The sequence below is a fragment of the Nothoprocta perdicaria genome, unplaced genomic scaffold (genome assembly GCF_003342845.1).
Source record: "Nothoprocta perdicaria isolate Ctin4 unplaced genomic scaffold, notPer1 scaffold_28, whole genome shotgun sequence".
NCBI lineage: Eukaryota > Metazoa > Chordata > Aves > Tinamiformes > Tinamidae > Nothoprocta > Nothoprocta perdicaria.
This window is the reverse complement of record NW_020455510.1, coordinates 3,393,419-3,414,623: the sequence shown is the minus strand read 5'-3', so window position 1 is coordinate 3,414,623 and position 21,205 is coordinate 3,393,419. Positions and strand designations below refer to the sequence as shown.

General features: G+C 38.3%; 1 protein-coding gene across 1 annotated transcript in view; it reads left to right on the top strand.

Annotated features, from left to right (window-relative positions):
- Positions 1 to 21,205, top strand: part of ELP4 (elongator acetyltransferase complex subunit 4) — a 72,816-nt gene that overhangs the window by 32,641 nt on the left and 18,970 nt on the right. Inside the window, exons 7-9 of the mRNA XM_026041099.1 lie at positions 2,768 to 2,852; positions 7,305 to 7,493; positions 20,574 to 20,682. Coding sequence (XP_025896884.1) covers positions 2,768 to 2,852; positions 7,305 to 7,493; positions 20,574 to 20,682 — 383 coding nt within the window. The remainder of the gene's footprint in view (positions 1 to 2,767; positions 2,853 to 7,304; positions 7,494 to 20,573; positions 20,683 to 21,205) is intronic.

Here is a 21,205-nt window from a genome sequence, read left to right as displayed (position 1 = left end):
TTACAGGAAGACCGGATTTGGAGGACTTGGACATCATTTGTTCATCTTAAATTTGAGAGTGTTTCTTTTCTTGTCGGTGGGTAAGTGTCCTCTTTGGAGGAGGTAGACAAGCAGCATTATATTTGCCCTTTTCTGTAGGTCTGGTACCTAATGGCTCAAAATGGGTGGAAGTTTACTGCTCTATGACCAAATTGTATTGAAAACAGCCTGGTAAGTCTGTATTCCTAAAGCAAGTAGTGAACACCAATGAGTGCTTCATGCCAGAAGAAGGCATTAACCTTCCATATTTTATCTCATTGATTTCTGTATTGGGGAAGGGCAGTTGTGTCCCCCCCCCACCAAGCTAACAGGACCGAGGAGCTGCCAGCAACAGGTTTTCAGTTGCTAGGATGTTCTGGTGCCCTTTTTGTTGCGTTTGTGGAACTGGTGCTTAACAGGAAGGCAAAAATAACCGCTGTTATAACTGGGCAGCACAGAAGAGAGCTGCTTTCTGCCCCTTGACTTTCCTTCTCTCATGATTGTTCCTTTGTAGTGGTACTTACCAGTTCTTTTTTGAAAACTTACCAGTTCTTTTTTGAAAAAATACTGAATTTATGTAGTATCTAGATTTACAGATAGATTTAGATAAAACAGGTTTAACTGTCTGCCCTAATGGGGTCTCCTTATACATAAAAAGGCTATTTGTCATAGCCTTGATAACCTAACCTTTGTTAAATGCTTAGAAACTATCAATAGGGAAGTCAGAGTCTCTGCTGTAACCAGGATACCTCCTGCTTTATCCGTTACCAAATTGCTAAACAAAAAGGGTAAAGATGGAGTTGTTTAAACTCATTATCAGAATTAGGGTGTTGGGCAACAAGCACAAAAAAGACTTACAAATTAGAAAATAAAAAATACCTTGTTTCCTTCCTTAAATATTTTTATGACACTGCCAGAAGAATAATACCACTTGTTTTTAGCAACAGTGTTTCAGCAATATATTTCATGTCCTTATTTACATAGCATGGTTGAAATTTAAGTAAACCATTAATATTTCAGTCAGAAGCCAAAGAGTACCTTACTTTTAAATCATTCTATAGGTATTATATGAAAGCTTTGCCTGGAACTCTTCTATTGCTTCAGACCTTTTCTAGCAGGTTAACTAGAGAAATTCTGCTTTTTATTTTGGAACTTTTTAATTCTTATAGAGGTTGAAGTATTTTATTTTATCATTTTTAAAAGCAATTTAGTAACAACTAGGAATTAGTGTTGGCAAAATGTGAAGTCAGTGACATGGAGGGGTGAGAGATTTTGTTTAACATGAAGGCTAAAGCCTTCTGTCCCCCACCTCGCAAAGCAGCAGCTTGAAGATGTCACAGATAAATATTTAAAACCAATATTGTCTTTCTGTTTGTAATGTTATTTTTTTATATAGCATGGCAGACTTTGTACACTATGTGTCATATTGAGATATATGTTGCCAGTCATTTGCATCTGTGGTTTTTAGGTAGTATTGAAGTATTAAGGTATTTCAGTTTAACCAGTCACATTCTATTGGACAAAAACAACAAAAAAAGAAGTTTCATTTTGAGCTCTCCCCTCTATTTATATTTGAGAATTTCATCTGTTCATGTTTTCTACCATTAATTTTTTCAAAACTTGAAATTATAATGAATATATATCTATTCAGATTTGTTATAGACTTTGACTTAAATATATCTTTTGGGGAGGAGCTGATACTGCTTTCTTGTAAAAATGTAGAATTCAGAGTTAAAGCAAGAGTGTCCAAGAAAAAGGTCTATTTGTAACTTAAATGCTTCTCAGAAAATTTGTTGTCTTTCCTGTATGAAATTAGGGAGCACGTTTAATTGGATTTATTCACGTGTGCTTTAGTAAAACACATTGATATAACATATTTTGCTAGAGGTAGAATCTTCAAAAGAACTTCTCGTTATTCCCAAGACACACATGAATCCACAGCACCGGTAAGGCCAGAAGAAAATGCTGAAGATAAGAGAGAAGAGCTTAAACTCTTGGATGCAGTGAGGAATTTGCCTCATGTCAACCTACACAAGCTTTGTGGGGCTTAGGAAACTAGTATGGCTCTTTGGAAAGTAGACAGCTGACAAAGTCCAGATTGGGGTTTTCTGTTTGTGTACATTGTCCCCTTGAGTGGAGATCATGGCTGGGATGGGTGTCTGAAGTGCTCTAGGAGTGCAGGAGGATTATGTTATAAGACTTGGATGAGAAAATACTAATAAAATAAAGCCAACTGTGCCAAACTAGTTTTCTTTTTTTAATTTAAAGTGAAGCAATTGGCTTGTTTTGATTGTGCACTCCGAGATCATAGCGGCTCTAAGTAGGAAAATGGTAAATAACAGAAAATCAGCTGTGTTCATCAGAGCATTGGCTAAGGTGTGCTTGGAATAACAGTTGGGTAACGCTGTGGCAATTATAGATGATAAACACTGTGTAGTTGTTTCATCTTGAAGTTGCTACAGTAAATCATTGCTTTTCTAGAGGTAATGAAGCCTGACATAATTAAGTTATCTTAATCTCTAGAGGTTTTACCTTTCACAAAATGTCTGGGCACTGAATTAGTTAACATGATCACAACTGCAACTTAATTTCTACTTTGTAATATCTATGTTGTGAGGGTTTCGGTGAGGATTTTTTCCCTTTATGTGACACTTTCGGCCAGAAAGCTAAAATTTTGTGTATTTTTTTTAAATATTGCTATTAGCAGCATATTAAAATGTGTTGTTAAACATTTTCTTCTTGCCAACAGTAATATGAACTGTGGTTATGCAAGGCTGCTTCAGTCCATTCAGAAGATCATTTATCAGGAAGGATTTGATGGCTCTCATCCCCAGGTACTGGACACCTTCATACTCCTCTATAACCCCGTAGCTAATGTTGTTTTCACAGTTCTCTGGGGTGGCACATGAAGGTCTTGGGCAAATTAACAAGGAACAAGCTGTTTCAGAGCATTGCTAAAGTAAACAAGAGAAGTAAATAGAGAATGGGGTTTGTGTGTTAATGTCCATTTGGAGCTTTTATGTGTTTTTAACAGATATGCAGGGGAAGTGAGAAAAGACTGTAAGACAACATTATAAAAATGCATACTCTGTGCAATTAGTGAATTAACCCGCTTACCTAATATAGTGAAATCAGGTAAAGCACGTTTTCCCCTAGAGATTTTTTTTCAAATTATTGTTTTAGCTGTAATGTGCTTAAGACTCTTGAGATTAAGCATTTAATCTTAAACATTCCTTTTTTTCAATGTTGTGATAGCTGGACTGAAATTTTTAATGCATTAAATGGTGTGCATCTTTATGTGTTAAAATGCAATTAAAAAAATGCTATTTGAACCTGCATATCAAAACAGCTTCCCAGACTTTTAAGGATCCCTTCAATATTCATAAACCATAGAGTAAGTAATAAAATCATTTTAAGTGTGAAAAGGTAGGATGAAAGTTGTTTGCTTTTTGGCTCTGCTCAGTTGGCTGTTCCATGTCATATGCAATACTGTGTCATGTGTCTCCACATCCTCAAATTCTGTACATATAGAAGTTGAACATAATCGGCAATTCTTGAACATGTCCTGGGCTGAATGTAGTTATGGTCCAGAGCACGCTTTGGATCTCTAGATGTCACAAATGGCTGAGAAATTTGTGCTCCCATATGTCCTCTAGCTGGTGCCGTTCAGGCCTTGTTCTTCATTCTGTGACGTACCGGCCTTTGAGAGTTGCTGGTCTCTGCTGTTTGTTGTTCATGGGAGTTGAAGGGTCTGGATCTGAAGGGAAAAGTTTAGCCTGGTTGGTAAAACCTTTGGATGTTCTTGGCTGTGTCTAGATCAGCATACAACAATCCTTAGATGTACAAGTTTTTTTTTTTTTTTTTTGGCTCCTCTTTATGTACCTTTGTGTCCTTTTAATATCAGCATTTTAAGAGGAGTCTGGAGGAGAGTGAAGAGTGTGTGACTTAGCCCAGCTCCCAGTAGGTTCTGCTGATGTGGGGACTTGAGTGAAAGCTACATTACAAGTTTAATGGACCTCTGATAAATCAGTCACATGTCTCTGATGCCAAATATGTCTGGTTAACATTAGTGTTTTATAGGATCTTCCACCATCTGGCTGCTCTGGATAAATAATTTTTGACTGTCCTTCATTGCATTGTGGCTCCGGGAGAGCAATCCTTGCTCTTGGTATTAGGCTGGGCCCTGCAAAATAACTTGGTTGAAGCTAACCAAAGCAGTAACCTATTTGCTGACACTGACTTGAACGACTTTGTCAAGGACTCTTAGGAAATTCTGGGCCTGAATCACCAATGGCTCACAAATACCAGCTTTGCTTCTTCTGCAGCTTTTTTTAAATGTCCCATTAACTATCTGCAGCAATTCCTTTAGTTGCCTTTAGATATCCTTTAATAAAGGGTTAATATATCAGTTACGGAAGAAACAGTTCTCCAGGGCCCTGCAGAGGTGAATAAACCTGAACTGCCCTGACAATTATCCTCATAGAAATTCAGTTATTGATGGAAAAAAATGAAGGGACTTCTGATTTTGTCACAGCTTTCTTTCCCAACTCTAATAAATATGATATTGCAAAGCAAGCGTCTCTTACTCTTTAAGCAATGTGAGCTGGTTTTATGCTAATTTTGCCTCTGTTTATGACTTTCTTATCATGTCCTTTGTGATGAAAAATTTTTCTTCTCACAAAAGTTTGAAGAAACTTAGTTCAGAGTAACTACCTTGTGTTAACATAGAGTTGTACTTATGGAGTACTGGCACGTTATTTCTCTACTGTATAGTGGGTAATGAATCCACTCCATCTTGCATAAAATAACTTCTTTCAATGCCTGTTTCTTGTAACATTATTTAAACAGGCATCCATAAGTGCCTAGATCCGTAAGTCCTTAAATCTACTCTTAAGAATATTAGATTCTGCTTATCCAGTTAACAACTACAACATCCCAGCCTAGTTAGTACAGGCAGACAAGTACCTTGTACCAGACCTTGTCTGCCTGCTACTGCCTAGTAGCAGGCAGACAAGTCAAATTTTGTCTTATTTTCCTGTACTATTCTCTTGATGCTTACACCATCCTGCCACAAGTTAACTTCAAATATGCAAAGCCTAGGAGACTGCAGAACGCAGCAGAAGGCTTGTTGCTTTCAGAGCGATTGTGCAAGAGCAGGGCGATGAGCCGCCCGGCCGAGCCCTGGGAGGTGGAGGAGAGGAGAACCCGCCGCGTGGCGCTCGCTGGGCGGCTCTGCCGGGGCTCTGCCTGCCCAGAACGGAGCAGGAGGCCCTTGAAGGGAGGCCCTTGGTGGGAGAAGCTCTCCTGAGGCTCCGCAGGGCTGCTGGGCAGAGGGCTGGGCTGGAGAGCCGCCCTCGGCGCCAGCCACGCTGCAGCCCGGTGCGAATGGGGATCGGTATCCAAGCTGTGCCTTGTAAGGAAAAGCGCCCTGTAAATGCCAGTTGGTGTTCATGTTAGCTAGTGTTTTGAATAGGAAACTTAGGTAACTATGAAGGAAGATGATGTCAGAAAGACCAACTGGCTTCTTTTATTTCAGTGGAAAAAAAATGCTGCGAAATTAAGACAACACTTCCTTTGTGTATGACTTAAGAAACATCTGGGAATGTGTTTATTTGCATGGGTGCAAAGCATATTAACATTTTTCTTGTAGTGAATATGAAGAATACATTATCTGGCACCTTTTTCCCTTCCAGATCATTGCTGTGCAAAAAATGAATTTGGATTTTATTCTCTCTCTACTTCCTAATATAGGTTTGAAATCTGAAAGCCACGTTTTATAAAGAATCATATTTGCTAGTTCTGCATGTAAGTAGCTGGACTGTGCCAAGCCTCCCCAGCACAGCTAGCCTGGCTCAGCACCGCTGTCCTTGGTTCCTATCCTGGTGCCAGCAGAAGCCCTGTGTGGCTGCAGCTGTGTCAGCAAAAGCCTAGGTTTTCTCATTCAACATGAGGTGGTTTAACAGGACTGAGGAAAACCCTTTCAGTGGTTTTGCAGGCAGGACAATACAGGTAAGCTGTGGGTATGCCATGGACAGGAGGCTTAAGATTTGTATGAGACAGTGAAAATAACAGGGAAGATATTCTCCCCCTTATCTTATTTTACCATTTGTAACTTCTTTCTCTTGCAGAAGTCCAGCTACAATGTGCTTTTAACATAAACTTTCAGTAAAAACAATGTTTGCTTTTTAGCTTTTGGATTATGTAAATGTTGTACCCATGTACTGTGTGAGAAGTGCTCTTTTATGCGGTCGTTACACTGAACACAAAGCAAGTATTGATCACCCTCTGCAAGACATCTTTCAACTGCTGTACTTGCCATTTTTTTCTCTTATGTTGATAGCAGATACACTTAAAATCTTTCTACATTACCAGGAAAAATCATATCAAATTAGCCAAAATGAGATTTATGTTCATGAGAGATGACAGCTGAGTTTGCATAGACACATTCCAGCTCTGACTTCCTAGTCTGCCCCCTCAGAACTGGGACTTCATCTCGGGCACTGTTGTGTTGGCTGCAGTCCTGGAAGCACACAGTCTTTAGGTAATATAAGGCCATTTAGGGTTTCATAAGCTAAAAGATTGAATTCTAGTACTCAGTACCTAATGCAGATTCAGAAACCACGGCTTTTCCTTCAGAAATAGGAAGGACTTTTCTTCAGAAATGGTCTACCAGTGTCTTTGTGAGGGTACTTGTGATTGCTGTGGACAGACTTTTGTTCATGAGGTGACAGCAGTTCACGGAAAGCTTCGTGCTGCACGGATATTTATAGGCTCTCCTGAACCGGGGCCACGGACCTGCACCAGGGAAGGAGGCCGGCAGCCGGGGTCACGGGGCAGGAGCAGGCAAAGTGAAAGGGAAGTGAAGAAAGGTCAGCACGTAAAAATGCACAGGGAGAAAGCTAAGAATAGAGGGAAGAGGTATAGCTGGGTTTGTATTGCTCAGGTGCTTCCAACCTTGAAAGATTCAGAAAAGAATGGTTATTTTACATGTTTATTTAAGGCGATGATTGGGAAGGTAAGGGATATGAAAGCATATTTTTCCTTTGTGTTTTCAATTGTATGTATTTACAGAAAAAATGTAAATTAGTTTGTCTTATTTTCATGCTACCTATTGCCCTTGCTTATCTATCATAGCACATTACTGATGTTGTGGAATAGGCCATTGCAGTTGTAATTTTTACAATTTTTTATCAGGATCCTCTGAGATTAAGCTATGGTAACTTATTTAAATATTATACATTTTCTCTTAATGCTTGAAACATAAGTAGTTCCGTTTTTTTCAACAGAAAAAACAAAAAAATATTTTGCGGATAGGAATTCAGAGTCTGGGTTCCATGTTGTGGGACGATGACATTTGTTGCACTGAAAATCCTGAAAATGCCCACAGCATTACAAAATTTCTCTATGTTCTCCGCGGCCTCCTCAGAAAGTCTTTGTCCGCCTGCATCATCACGGTACCTGCTCACCTTATCCAGGTAGGAATGCTCTCTTTGCTCTATCTCATAGTTGGTGTTACCTGAATGAACAAAAGTTCATGAATATGCTAAGGAAAGAAACCCAATATTTGACATTGTGTAAACTTTTTGTGTTCTAAGGGCAAAGGTAAAAAAAAAAAAAAAAAGGGCCTTTTTTCTATACTTTTGATGGACCATCTTGTGCTGCAGAATCTTTGGGACCTAAACATAAAATCAGTTTAGGTACATTTATTCCTTCCGTGGGTCTTAATCTGTGTTTTTTTTTTTTTTTTTTTTTTTTTTTTTTTTTTTTTTTTTTTTTTTTTTTTTTTTTGAGACAATAAAACCTCAGAAATTATTTTAAAAAGACGGAGAATCCTTTAGTTTTCAACAGCCAACAGCTTGGAGTCTCAATAGAAGACAGTTTTACTCCCCTGTCTTAAGTTGTCATGTTCATCGTGATGATGACTAATCTTGTCTTTAAAGCCAGGAGCTGAGGGGTACAGGTTTACTGTTCAATTCAGACATGCCTCTTGGTTAAGACCCGGGATAAGACAGTGATGATATAGGAATAATTTTCCCAACTGGAAAACAGAAAGCTTCTAAAAACAGCTTTCCTGAGAGTATTTAGAGTTGAAAATTTGTCTTTTGGAGATTAGCTTTTGTAGTAAAAGGAAAAAATTTAGATACTTTTTTCCCTGCAAATGGTAGTATATTTATAAAAGCAAAAATTACTTGCAATGAACAGAGAATCTATGAGTTTATTGATTATAAGAAAATATTGGATGAAACCTGACATTATGCCAAATCTTTTCATAGTATCGCATCATCTTTATGCATGCATTGCATTTTATAAAATGCTTGAAAATCTGTTATTTATCTAGATGTTATTTATCTAGATACCCCTGGTACTGCTAAAATAGAGAGGAACTCTATTTTTCTTTACTATTGGGATCCACAGTTCATATGAACATATTTGAAATTATCTTTTGGGGCAGAATTTTATCTCCGTGCTTAACTATTTTTAATAGAAGCTGATGTTATTCCTTTAGAAAGGTTGATAGTAAAATTTAATGCAATTATTATAACTTCTGTAAATATTCAGCTAGCATGTGCCTCTCTACAGATTGCAGTTACCTGTCTGTAACTGGGACATACAGTCTGTTTCAATGTGTTCTTATTGGTAAATTATGTTGGTAAGAGTTTTGTTGGTAAGAGCATGTTTTAAAGAACTATTCTAGAATTGTCTCTCCAGTAGGTTTCTAGGAGGGGGAAGAGACTAAAGGATAAAGTTCCGTTTGTCTCAAATTAACCTGGGATGTTGCTTTTGTGTTTTTCAGTTCCATATAAGTCAATTGCAAGTGAGTTAGGATTGAAATCAGTTTTTTAGTTTAACTTTTATTTTTGAGTTCTGGCAGGATTGTCCTATGGTAAGTGCTAGATTATTCTGAATAAAAAAAAAATAAAGCCAAACTTGCAGAATCTTTGCTTAGCAGCATTGAACCAATGAGAGCGTTAAGTGTTTTGTTGAAATTGTTCTACCTCGTGTATGCTTCCTTCAGCGCTAAGCTGTGTGGAGAACTGTCATTAGGAGGAGCAAAGCTGCTGGAGGGTTCCTTATACCCCCCATTACTGGGTTCCCAGAGCCCTGCTGTGTCCTTGTTCGGCGCCCCGAGGAGCCTGGTAAAGAGCCCCTGAGAGCGTGTGTGCAGCCCTCCGCCTCGCTCCTTAATTGGGGAGGCTGGCGGAGGAGAGGCCAGGCGCACACGGGCGCGGGCCGCGGACAGACCTGCCCTTGTAATGGCAGCAGCAGCTGCTCACGCTCTCACAGCGCGCCCACTCGTCCCGCTGCCGCCGAGGGTTCGTGCTGGAGTGGAAGTAAAAGGAAAGAAAATATCTTTTCTTAGCGAGAGAATGAGGGGAGGGCGTTTGTTGTGTTTTGTTCAAGGGCGTTTCTGCATATGTATTGAGTCTGATCAAAGGAACTTCTCGCATATGCTTTCTCGGCGAATCTTAAAGCCAGTGAGCACGCTGAAGGTGCAGAAAATGCACACAGGTTTTTTTCTAAAAGCAGAGTTAATTTCACACTTGTTCTTTGAGCAAAGGCTTCTCTACTACGTTTTCTTTTGCCTCCCAATGGTTTTAATGAGTTGGTCCGCAAGCAAAATGCTTATATGGGTAATTTCCATGCAAGTAAACTTAAAATGTTGATTACATTTGGGTTTTGAATTTATTTTATGCCCACACTAGGAGCATAAATGCACAGAACTAGCTGTGTTACACACTTGATCCTGGTTTTTCAGTAGTGCCCCATACCATGCCTTGTCTCTGACAGCCACCAGTGCTCATTACTTGGGTGAAGAAGCAATGTGTGTATACTTATATGCGCGCACACACACATATAAATATAAATTTAAACTCTCAATGGATGCAGATTGCTTCTATTTCCCACGTTCTAATGTATGTGCTCTCTTTGATCACTACTCAGCACTGAACAGTGATTTTGTTCTTCATGCTTTTTTGTCTGTAATACATATCCACCAATGTGTTGGAATAGCACTAATATTCCAGCTATTCATTGTCTTGGATTTAAGAATTCTGAATTCCATCTATGATGCTCTTTCACAGAGTTGGAGGGGATGCTGAATGTTGTCACAGTCTTTTCTAAGCCTGAGTGTTGGCTGAGGTGCAACCACAAGGCACAAGTTTATAAAATAGAGGCTGGTTGTATACAGAATGGTTTCAGAATATTATGGAGAAATTTTAGTCCAGCAAAACATGTTCGTTGTATTTTGTTGATGGCATTTCCAGTATAAAAAGTGCCCAAGAGAATTAGTTTTCTCACCTGAAATAAAATCAGGAGTGTGGAAGAGGATTTCAAGGATTTCACTGAAAACTTAGCCAATTATAAATTTTATGCACATCATGCGTGACAAGTTTTACTTGATTGATATTTTCTACCGATTGAACGTACTCTTATCTTACCTTGTCTGTCAGGTAATAAATATTGAGATACTTATGAATGTGATTAAAATAGTTGATGGAAGGTTATTTTTCAAGTCTTTCTACCGCCTCTCAAAAATGCTTTGTGCCCATAAAATGCGATTGTGCATTTAAAAGGGAAAAAGGCTTCCATTTTTTAAACGAAGCATTGAGCAACATGATGACAGATTTGTTGTTACACTGTCCCAATTTAACAAACCTTATATAAACAAATCAGAGTTATTTTTCTATACTTTGATAATCTGATAATTTTGATACCCAATTGAAAATTTTTGTGCTATAGCATGTGACCTAAAGCACTTCAGTATCCCTGCTGGATATTTGCTAAATTAGAATTGGATAGATATTAGTACTAGAAAATAGATATTAGTACTAAATAAGAATTTAAAGTATTTTCTTTTTTCCTTTTGTTTTTAATTACAGAAAATCACTTTGTTGTACTTACAATATGCACAATGGTGTTGTAACATTAGGTATAATAATAGCTATAATAATTATAATTCTTATATTATTTCACACTTATATTTATGGAAAGAAAGCCCATCTCTTATTGAAGCCATCCTTTATTGTGAACATGAAACTTTGTTCCTGGTAAGGACTAACAACTGTATTTGTCAGCACCTACCAAGGGAAATTAATTAACTAATGAAAAGTCGGTATGAATAAGCCTGGTTGCAGTATTTCTCCTCAGAGTCTGACGTTCTGTTTAGCAAGGTATTTTCATTATTTCCTCCAATGTGTTTAAAAATTCATTTCCTACAATATTAATGGTTTGATGCTCTGAATTCAGTGAAGTGTATTGACTTGCTCTATGTTTCAGTGTAGAAAAAATCAGAAACAAACCTTTTCACATCCATGGGCTTTTGTGTTCACACTGAGTAATTTAGCGACTAAACTCCGAGTCAAGCTATAGATTACTTGAGAATCTGCTGCTGCTCTACGATTATGAGATGTGAACTCCCATAGCTTGTGAATTTCTCACAGTTTGAAATCTTTATTCCTTCGACAAGAGCTACGAATAATTGCATGCCTTGGACCTCTAACTTCTCCTAGCTCACAAGTGTAAAATGCTGAATAACTTTCAGATGCTTTTGATGATATAGTCATTATAGAGGAATTTGTATCAAGATCAAGTGTCATGTAGTTTACCACAGGTAAGCTCTGAAATCCTCTGCAAGACAGGAACTCTGAAGATGAAATTGTCCTTTTTTTTCCGAATTGGCGTTTTTCAGCTTGCTCCTTAATACATACACAGTCATACATGGGGAATCTTCTAGCTTAGCAGCCATAGAAATAAAAACAGAGCCAAGAGTTTCTGACAGTGCATAAAAGTGTACCGTTTAAAGTGTAATTGTGTGGCACTGAATTGTGTTTTCAGTTTCTGTTCTTAGATACAATATTTGCTAATCAAGTTGCAAAAGAAATAGAAATATTTTACTATTTAAGAAAGCAAGTTGATAGTTGCTCATGGGCTGTGTTTTGGCCCTACCATTTCTGATTTGGTAATCAGAAACCCGTTTAAAAAAACAAATGGTAGGTACATGTGAAACTACATATAGTAATTGGTCTTCAATTGGCTTAGCTTGGTTATGATAAGATAGTCACATTAAATGTAAAAATAGCAGGCTTACAACAGCATTCTTATCTCTTTTATAGAGGGAGATAATATTTGCATCCTTGTTACCACCTCCTCAGTAACCTGTTTTTCAGACAAAAAAAAAAAAAAAAAAAAATCACTCTTGCAAAATAATTCTTTTTAGACGTTAAGGAAGGTATGCAACGTGGCTCTATTTTATTTCACATTTTATCCGTGTAATTTGTAGGTACCCATCAGAAAACTTGAAAAATTAGGTAAGATTTAGAACCAAGTCTCTGCACTGCAATATTAGATCTAAACGGTTAAATATCCTGGCGCAGTATGGAGATAGTCATCTGTTCCAGCATATGGAAGCTTTTGGCTACTGGACTACGTAGTTAATATAATGCCCAGTGTCCAGACATGGACCCAACTGTTATGGAAGCAGACGGGAAGAGGCTCGTGTTTTGAGCCCGTTTGGACAGTGATAAGTAAAAACCAGAAACATGGCTTGAAGCAGAGCGGGACAACGTAGTTACCGCTGTAAGCGAGGCCACTTGTGTCTCTGAAGCAAAAATAGTCTTTTCTTAAACTCTACCGAAAAAATCCTTGACGATATTGCAGTAAATATGAGGTATTTCAGAACAAAATGCAATATTTTTTTAAACTTTATTTAAATCACAGCATATATATATATATATATATATAATGTTTTAAATGGCCTCCAAATAACTGAATATTGCTTTGCTAAAGACAATTTTATATGAACTTTGGAAGTTTAAAAACCCTGAAATTTCAGAATCTAGTTTTAAATCCTTGTGTTTAGGCCTGCTCTATTAATTACAATATAATCATAATAAAAAGGAATACTGCATCTTTAATGATGTTTTTGTGCCTGTGTAGTTAAGCTTTAATGCTAAGGGGGGAGGGAAAAAAAAAAAAAGATTAAATTAGCCTTGTAACCTCTTTCTCTTCCAGACTGATGATGGAAAATAAAAGCTCTTAGCCGCAGAATGTAACACTTAGAATTAATATTTAATTAGACCAGCAAATTGTACACCGTGGCTGAAAGCTTCCAAAGAGTTGTTAGTGCCACAATTGACCTACAAGTTTAATAATAACTCACTTGGAGGAGCAAGTGCCAGTTCAGCATAGTGGAGCCACTGTAAGGAAGTCCTGGGAGATTAAAATCAGCAAAGCAACTGGCAGGCGAGGATGCCGGGGCTGGAGCCTTCTGGAAAGGCGGGAGCCGGAGGAGCCCAGCAGCCAGCGCTGGGCAGGGAAGCTCAGCCCTCCTGCCCTGCGAGCTGCTGGTCGGAGGCCAAAATGCTACGACAGATTTTTTCCGAAGCCTTCTCAGGGCAGCTATTAATTCATAGCGTGGAGCGAGTAATGAGGGACTTCTCCGCGGGTTTTAATTTGGTTTCGGTGCAAATGTTGTCTCTGGCCTCCCCGGTTGAGACCTGGGTGGAAGAACGGGGCTTTTCTGCATGACCTGCCATTGTGCACGGCTGTTTTTGTGTGTTTGGCTTTCCTTTCATATGATCTTATTGCTACCTAACCTGCTTCCTAACGTAGCATCAGGTGGTGAACAGTTTATCCAAATATTATGAAATGTGTGAATGAAATATAAAACACGTATCCAATTTAAATACATTTTCCCAGGTAAAGAGATTCATTTTGCCCTTCACTTTGTGAACGATTAAAATGCCAAATGAGCAACTCTGCCATTAGGTAAGTGCCTGCGCCTTGATCCTGTGACAAATGGTTCTAGTGAAATAGGGCACCGTAAGTTCAAAAATGTGCAAACACACAGCAACAGACTGGGGAAGGAACATTCTGCATTATTTATTGGCCAGAGTGTAAATAATTAAAGAAATGCCTACTCATTAGTTAAAAATTAAAGCAGGTGAGGGCCTTGCCAGCAGAGGGAGCAGTCAAGTCTTTTGTTCTGCTCTGGCCCTTCCAGCCTCCCCGTCCTTCCTGCCCCACCTCTGCTTTTTGCCCTGCCACTTGCCCATCTGGAGCCAGCTTTGCCAGCCTGCTCCTGGTGACAGCCTGTAATTTGAGGCTGAATAAGGGATTAGTTTTTAAATGGTTTTATATCTTGGAATCTGACCGCTTGGTCACAAACGATCAATGAGATCTTCCTTTTGGTGTCTGTGATCCTTTTGATCACTTGTGAATAAAATAGGAGCCCTTGTTTGAGATTTGAAGTTGCAGGAGTAGTTAGCCTTGGTAAGCAAACGGCAGTGATTTTTTTTCAGGCAAAATGATGAGACACTTTCTTATGTCTCCCTTGAAACCTTTTTTGTACTGAATAATTCCCTTTAGCCATTTTTCTTTCTATAATGATTAACTCCTGGTGGATTCTTAAGATTTTTGGTTAACCCAGTTAGTCTAAAATAGATTTTCAGCAGCTTTGTTATGGCCTTGAAATAAGGTATAAAAATGTGCCTCTCACTTTTCAGTCTGTTAGGAAATGGGAAGCAGAAGGGGCAGGCACTGAGCTGGGGTTCAGCTCAAAACAGGTCCCGTTTTACCTTCCCCAATTGCCTGTCACCTCTTTCAGAGAGAGAACTAGTTTTCAACCCGTTGCCTTCCAGGTTTGCACTCCCCTGTCTACACCATTCTGCCCAGTATTTCCTCAGTATCCTAAAGGCCCAGTCTCAGCCTCAAAGGGGTGATGGTGGCCAGGGACTGAATTAAGAGCCTGCTTGGGTTCCCAGCTCACTGGTGGCTCCCCTCCGTCTCTGAGCAGCTCAGGCGACATCTCTGTGCTTGGTGCATTACTTAGAGATGGGGAATGTGGTGCCTGCCTGTTCTGTCTATAGCTCTTTGAGGTCAACAGATGAGACGTTTTATTTGAACTCTGTAATTTTAGTTTCACTTTGCTGCACTTCACCAACAACTGTTAGGCTTATTTTGCCTGTATTGTTTGAGACAAAATTTATTTTGCAGAGGATGGCCCTAGATATCACTGTTAAGAATATCATGAGAGCAAACCTTGGTACTGTACAAAGTAAATTGTTATGTCACTGAGGTTTGTTGATAATTGTTCTTTTTGAGCTTAAGTATTAGAAAATGTCAGATCGTTCATATTTAGTGAAGATAGAAAGGCAGTTTTTGTTGATGTGTAATATTTCATTTTAAATTTCTGTTTTTTATTTTCTTAAAATCTATCTAGAATTTTTTAATGAGATACCACATTCTCTGTCTTCATCTGAGGAAAAAAAATAGTTGATGATAGTTGCTGATTTTCTATAGCAGTGGCAGCATTACAGGCGTAAGAGAAGGTAGCCATGGTCAAATGTTTTGGCTCTTTAAGGTACAAAAATGTTCATTTTAACTAGCTTCTCATTTGAAGGATTCTGAGTTTATGCAGACTATCAATGCAAATGTTATTTGAGGAGGGGGGGAAAAAAAAAAACACTTTAGCAGATCACCCAAGATCTGGAATTAATGCATCACGTACCATATTGGCCAACAGATGCTTTGTCACTCCCCTCCCAATATTTTGCGTATGTTGCATCTATGCATGTATGCTGCTCATGTCTTTGCTGTGTGTCCTTTCCTTGCTTCTGTGACTTCATAATGAAACTACTCAAAGATAATTCATTGCAAAGATAATTCATTGCTTAATTAGCTAATGCAGCAATATAAACTAGTGGACATACAGGCTGGACACACCAGTGGACAATAAACCAAAAGCTATTCTACAATTTCACCATGTGAGCTGACATTTATACTTAGGTTTTGTTGCTTTACTTCAAGTTAGAATGAGGGTGTAATTTAAGTCTACACAATCTGTTATTTACCGATATAATACTTCTAGGCTGAGCATGTGTTTTATTTTTAGAATTTGTGCTGGATGAAAAGACTTGCAAACTGTATCTCTCTCTAAAATCAGTGCAGAGGCCTAATACTTAAAATTATTTAAAAGTGACTTGATGTTGTCTGGAAGAGTTGCATGCATTTATTTACCAAAATAAAGTGTGAGACTAATTCTGTGATTTTTATTATTGGCAATAACTGACAATGGTGATTGATCTTTAAGTAATGCTTTTTTAAATATTAGTAGTTTACCTTTTCATTTTTAAAATGGACTGTGGATTAAGTAGTAATAACAAGTAAATATTTGTATATGGTGAAGACATTTCCATATTGTTATATGATCATTTCTTAGCAAATATCTAGAGTTATTTCATCTATTGCATGCCCAGTCAGTGTTCCATTGTAGTGCCATTTGGTTTGCTATATTATAATAGCATTTCAACTTCACAACCAAGTATAATAGAGACAAACATAGCCATAAGTAACTTTTGAGCTCTCAGATCAAAAATGTGGCTTAAATTCAAAGCATTCTTATTTATTTGCATGAACTTACTGGGTTGCTATTTATTATTATGAGTTTCTGTTGTTTAAAATGAAGGGTGAAGATGACTGGACTCCCCTGATGGTAACAACAAAAATCAGTCTCTATAATTACAAGTTTATGCAACCTGGGTCTTATAATTGTTCATCTAACAACTTTTGGGGGAGTATTTGACTTTTAAGAATAATGACTCTGGTCAATTTAACACTTCTGATAAACCTTGATACAAATATTTTGATAAACGAGTTCACCTTAAAATGTTGTGTCGTCTGCTGTTTATAACATTCTTTAGGTAATGAAAGCTCTTTTAGGGTTCACTTTTCCTAGGTGAATGATTTTGATTCACTTTATTATCTTTTAACTAAGTGTTTTGAAAAGAAATCAGTGATGGGGGTCCTTTAAAGGTTCAAAAGTTGAATGTAACCCTCTGCCAAAAATTTGTGTGTTTTTGTTTGAAAAGAGACTTCATTTTATAGATTCCTAATTTTCTGCTTAGTGTTTGAGTTGTCTGCTTATGTTTGAGTTAAGGTATTAGAGAACAAATGTAAATATGAAATCTGTGACTCAAAAGCTTAATGTATTTATACAGATTTTTTTCTAGTCAGATTTTACTGTAGCACTGTAATATATCCTCTATTTTCCTCTTAAATATTAAGACTACTGTATAGAAAAGTTGTTGTAAGGAACTTTGTTTACCTCATCACAGAGTCTGAAAATGTGAACGTTTTTATTACATAAACTTTGAAGCTTTTAATTTCTTTAGAATCTCAGAAAGTAATAGGAGGACATGTATCTGGGGTTTGCAGAATTTTTGACAGGATAATAAAGGAGAACAAGTACCTGAAGTGTAGAAAGAAATTTTTCTAATGTGTCTTCTAGGTGAAACAAGATGGATATGATGAACAGTAGCAATGATAAAATTGTGGTATGTAAAAAGTCACCAGGAAAAATAAACTGTATTAATTTCAGTATGTGAATCTAAGCATACATTACCACACACGTATTTGTGTTAGAATACCATACATTATAGTTGGACAGAAAAGTTAAGTTTTGAGCTGCTTTATTTGCAGATAAATATTTTAAAGAAACACAGATGATTACTCATAGCTTCTTTGAATAAATAGGAGAACAAAGAATTTTTTTCAATAAACTCCTTTTCCCAGAAGCTGGTAAAAAAAAAAGCTCCCATTTACGTATCAGTCTAGCTAAATGGATTTTCTTTAGACATCATGTTGAAAGTACCATTTGATTGAGCCTAAATAGGACAGTTTGGAGCTTCAAGGAAAATTTCTTCCATAAAATACACAGAGGAAGGTGTAGAATGGATGCTCAGCCCAGCCTTCACCACAGGGTTGCTACCATGTTGTTAGAAAAATTGCATTTTGGCTGAACTAACTAATTTAGGAAAGCTGCAGTGCATCTCGCAGCACTGAAAACTTCCCAGGATTGGGTTGAGGGTGTTGAGGTTTTCTTATTTATTGTTAATGTAATTTAAAACAATACCTCTCTAGCTGCCAACAAACTCTTTCCCTGAATCTCCTTGCTCCTGGCTTCCCTCCTACCCATGTCCTGGCTCATCTCCAGAGCTGCCAAGTTTATGCCAGAAGCAGGAGGTAGATTTGTATGGGGCTGGAGGAAGATCTGGAGCTCTGTTAAATTTTCGAGCCCAGATGGGGCACCATGATTTGTGTGTTAATGTCAGGGTGCCATACATCACAACTTACCCGCGTGCTGACGTCAGCATCCCTCGCACATTAATGTGCTGAACGGTGCAAACTAGAAAATACAAGGTAGATATAGATCTGAGGCAGCAATGCCACCTAAGCAAACATCTCTGTGTTGTGGCAAGTCATTGTGCAAAATATTTCCCAAGCTACCCCGCATAAAGCCAGGAGAATATTTTGACTTAGCGGAAAAGCAGCAGCAAAATCAACATAGGCAAACGGGCTGCATGGCAGAAAACAGCTGAAACTAGTCCTGGGCTAGGTATTGGTAGACAAATATTGAACTGCTGTCTCAGCAGCGCTGCACTTAATGGCATTCCTCAATTTTTTCAGAATTAAGACTAAATAGAAAACATTCTGTTCTTAGGAGTTAAAGGACTTAGAGATGAATATAGGTTGATGGTTGGGCATTTTGCTATCCACAGCTTTTGTAGCCTGTTGTTTATCAGTGCTAGCAAGCCAGAAACATTAATAGCAAACAGTTTTTTCAAATGGTGTAGTAGTTTTTCTGTGCTAAGAGTTTAAATTAACTTGCAGAAATCGTCAGAGTTTATCTGTGTAACAGTTTTGTGTTGCTTGCCTGTGAGAAGGAACATGTAGCAACCTGCTGAAGGACTGGCAAAATAAGGTAACTTCCCATTTATGTGATTGCCCCTGCAGGGTAATGCGGCCGAGATGCTCCATTAAAATGCAGTATTCTGGCTCTCTCCTCCTTGAAGAGGAAATGATTTGCAAGCCTGCTTTAATATTTCAGTGGAGGATGTAATTAGACACACAGTTTCCGAGATTGGTGTCTGATGTGTAGGCAGAGTTTTGTTAGACCTCGGGAAGGAAATTCTGCAGCATAACTTTATTTTGTCACAAATGATGAAGTTGGCTTTATAGGTGAGATGGAAGTTCTCTGATTCCATGGGGATGCACTGTTTTGGCCTCGGCACAAATAGGGCCTTTGAAAAGAGATCAGTTCCCAGGACTTATTGCCATCTGCTCCATGAGGTGGGGAAGGGAGGGAGCATAAGGGTACCAGGCAATGCGTTTAGACTTTCCAGCATGAGCACATTGGTCACAGGTTACTTTATGTAATGGTCTAAGAAGAGTTCAGATCCTTCACTGATAAGAATAGGAAATGTCCAACTTAGCTGTCTGCCTTTGGAGGCTGCTTGGTGGCTTGGAGAAGAGGCTGAGTTGTTCAGACGCGGAAATGTGAAAGCAGCTGGTCTCTTGTTTCCCATTTTAATAAATCCATGTGCCAGTGTAATGCGTAGACTTTTATTACTGTATCTTGGGTTATCCTCCTTATCTCTGGTCCTAATTAATATATAAAGTGTTATTTATAAAGTAGCTTACTGATATTCTTTGTATATATTTAAATGGACCTTTCATACAAAATGTTGGTCACTGTTTGTAGAAGTACAGAATATACAAAAGACTTTAAAAATTTTAAAAAATAAAAATTATAATTTAGAGCTGCAGAGCTAATTCTTCCTATTTGCGATGGGTTTTTTTAAGTGGCTGATTTTGGTATGCCAGGAAGTTTAGCAGATATAATGTCTACAGCCATCAAGAACAGGAGCGTACAAGCTGCACGGGCAGCTTTAATAGGAGGACTTCATGTTTAAAGGAGGTTTTTGCTTTTAATGCATTTGTCTCTTTTCTTGTTACTTAGTTACAACATCAAAGTATTTAAGATCATTTTATGCCTGGTTACCGATGAGGATCGCCGCTGTGGTCTTTTAATATTGCTTTTTGTAATATAAAATCAAGTTTAAAATTGTGCAGAAAATAGCTGCTATAAGGCATGTGACAATGCCTTGTTGGACAGGAGGTGAATTCACTTATAAATTACAAATATATTGACACAGGATGGTTCTGCTTGAAGCTTCAGATTCGTGTGTTATGTAATGAGGTACTTTTAGAAAGAAAATTTCTGGAAAAAATACTTTGCTTTTACTTTGTAATTGCTCATCATTAGAAAAGACCGAATATGAGCAAATATGTTAGCTCTCAAAATACAAGACACAATGTCCCTAAGTGTATTAAAGAAGAAGGTTTTCAGAGCACACAAAAAGCCAGGCATCTGATTCATGACAGAAGTCAATGAAGAAAGCGTAACTACCGCCCGTGCTTCTCATGACCTCCAGAGTGAGCAAACATGTGCATTAGAGCTGGGGGAAAGAGAGAAAAGTAGTTCTGAATTGGCTTTTTCTTGGCATCTTCGTATCAAGTGTATGTTTTTAGAATCACGTTTCAGGGTTTTTCTTTGGTTTGGTTTTGCTTTTGGAAAACCCTCAGAGATGATTTCTAGGTATTGATGACCTATTTTTTGTCTTCAGTTTGTCACTGAGAACACCAAGGCTTACTCCACGAACATTAATTACCTTTTTCATCACATAGGATGTGTATTTTGTTTCCATGTCTTACAGAATAAAGCAATTATGGAACGTGTAACAAACTTGTCAGATGTGGTAGTCGGTCTTGAATCATTTATTGGCTCCGAGAGAGAAACCAATCCATTATACAAGGATTACCATGGTAAGTCCCATCTTTAGCAAGGCAAAAATTCTGCCCTGAGCATTTCTGGGGCACTTAGCAGCTTTCCCTCCAATTGGAGTATCCGCTATAAAGCAACCATTGATTTTATTTGCGAATTTACCTCTTAAATGTTTCTCCCCTTCCCAACCAGTCTTGAGGTAGGGAAAATTTCAGCCCAGCGCATTAGGGCTGCAAAGGCAACATGGCAACCCCTTGCATGTTGTCAAGCCGGATTACGGAGGCCGGGCTCAATCAGACGTGCATCTCAACAGGCAGGCTCTGGGGAACTCGCAGGCAGGCGCGGCTTGGCAGTCCTCTGACCAGCGAGCTGCACTTGTCCTGAAATCAATACTCCGGAGCTGCCAAGTCGTAAATAGAGAACACGGACAAACATACATTATATAGAGGCGAATAAACTGCCAAAGGATGAAATATGGAAACTTTCCCTAAAAAGAGCGTGCTGTTCTGTGGCTTTATGTAACAGCAGTTTGGCGTTTGAGGAGATAAATGCAGCTATGTACAG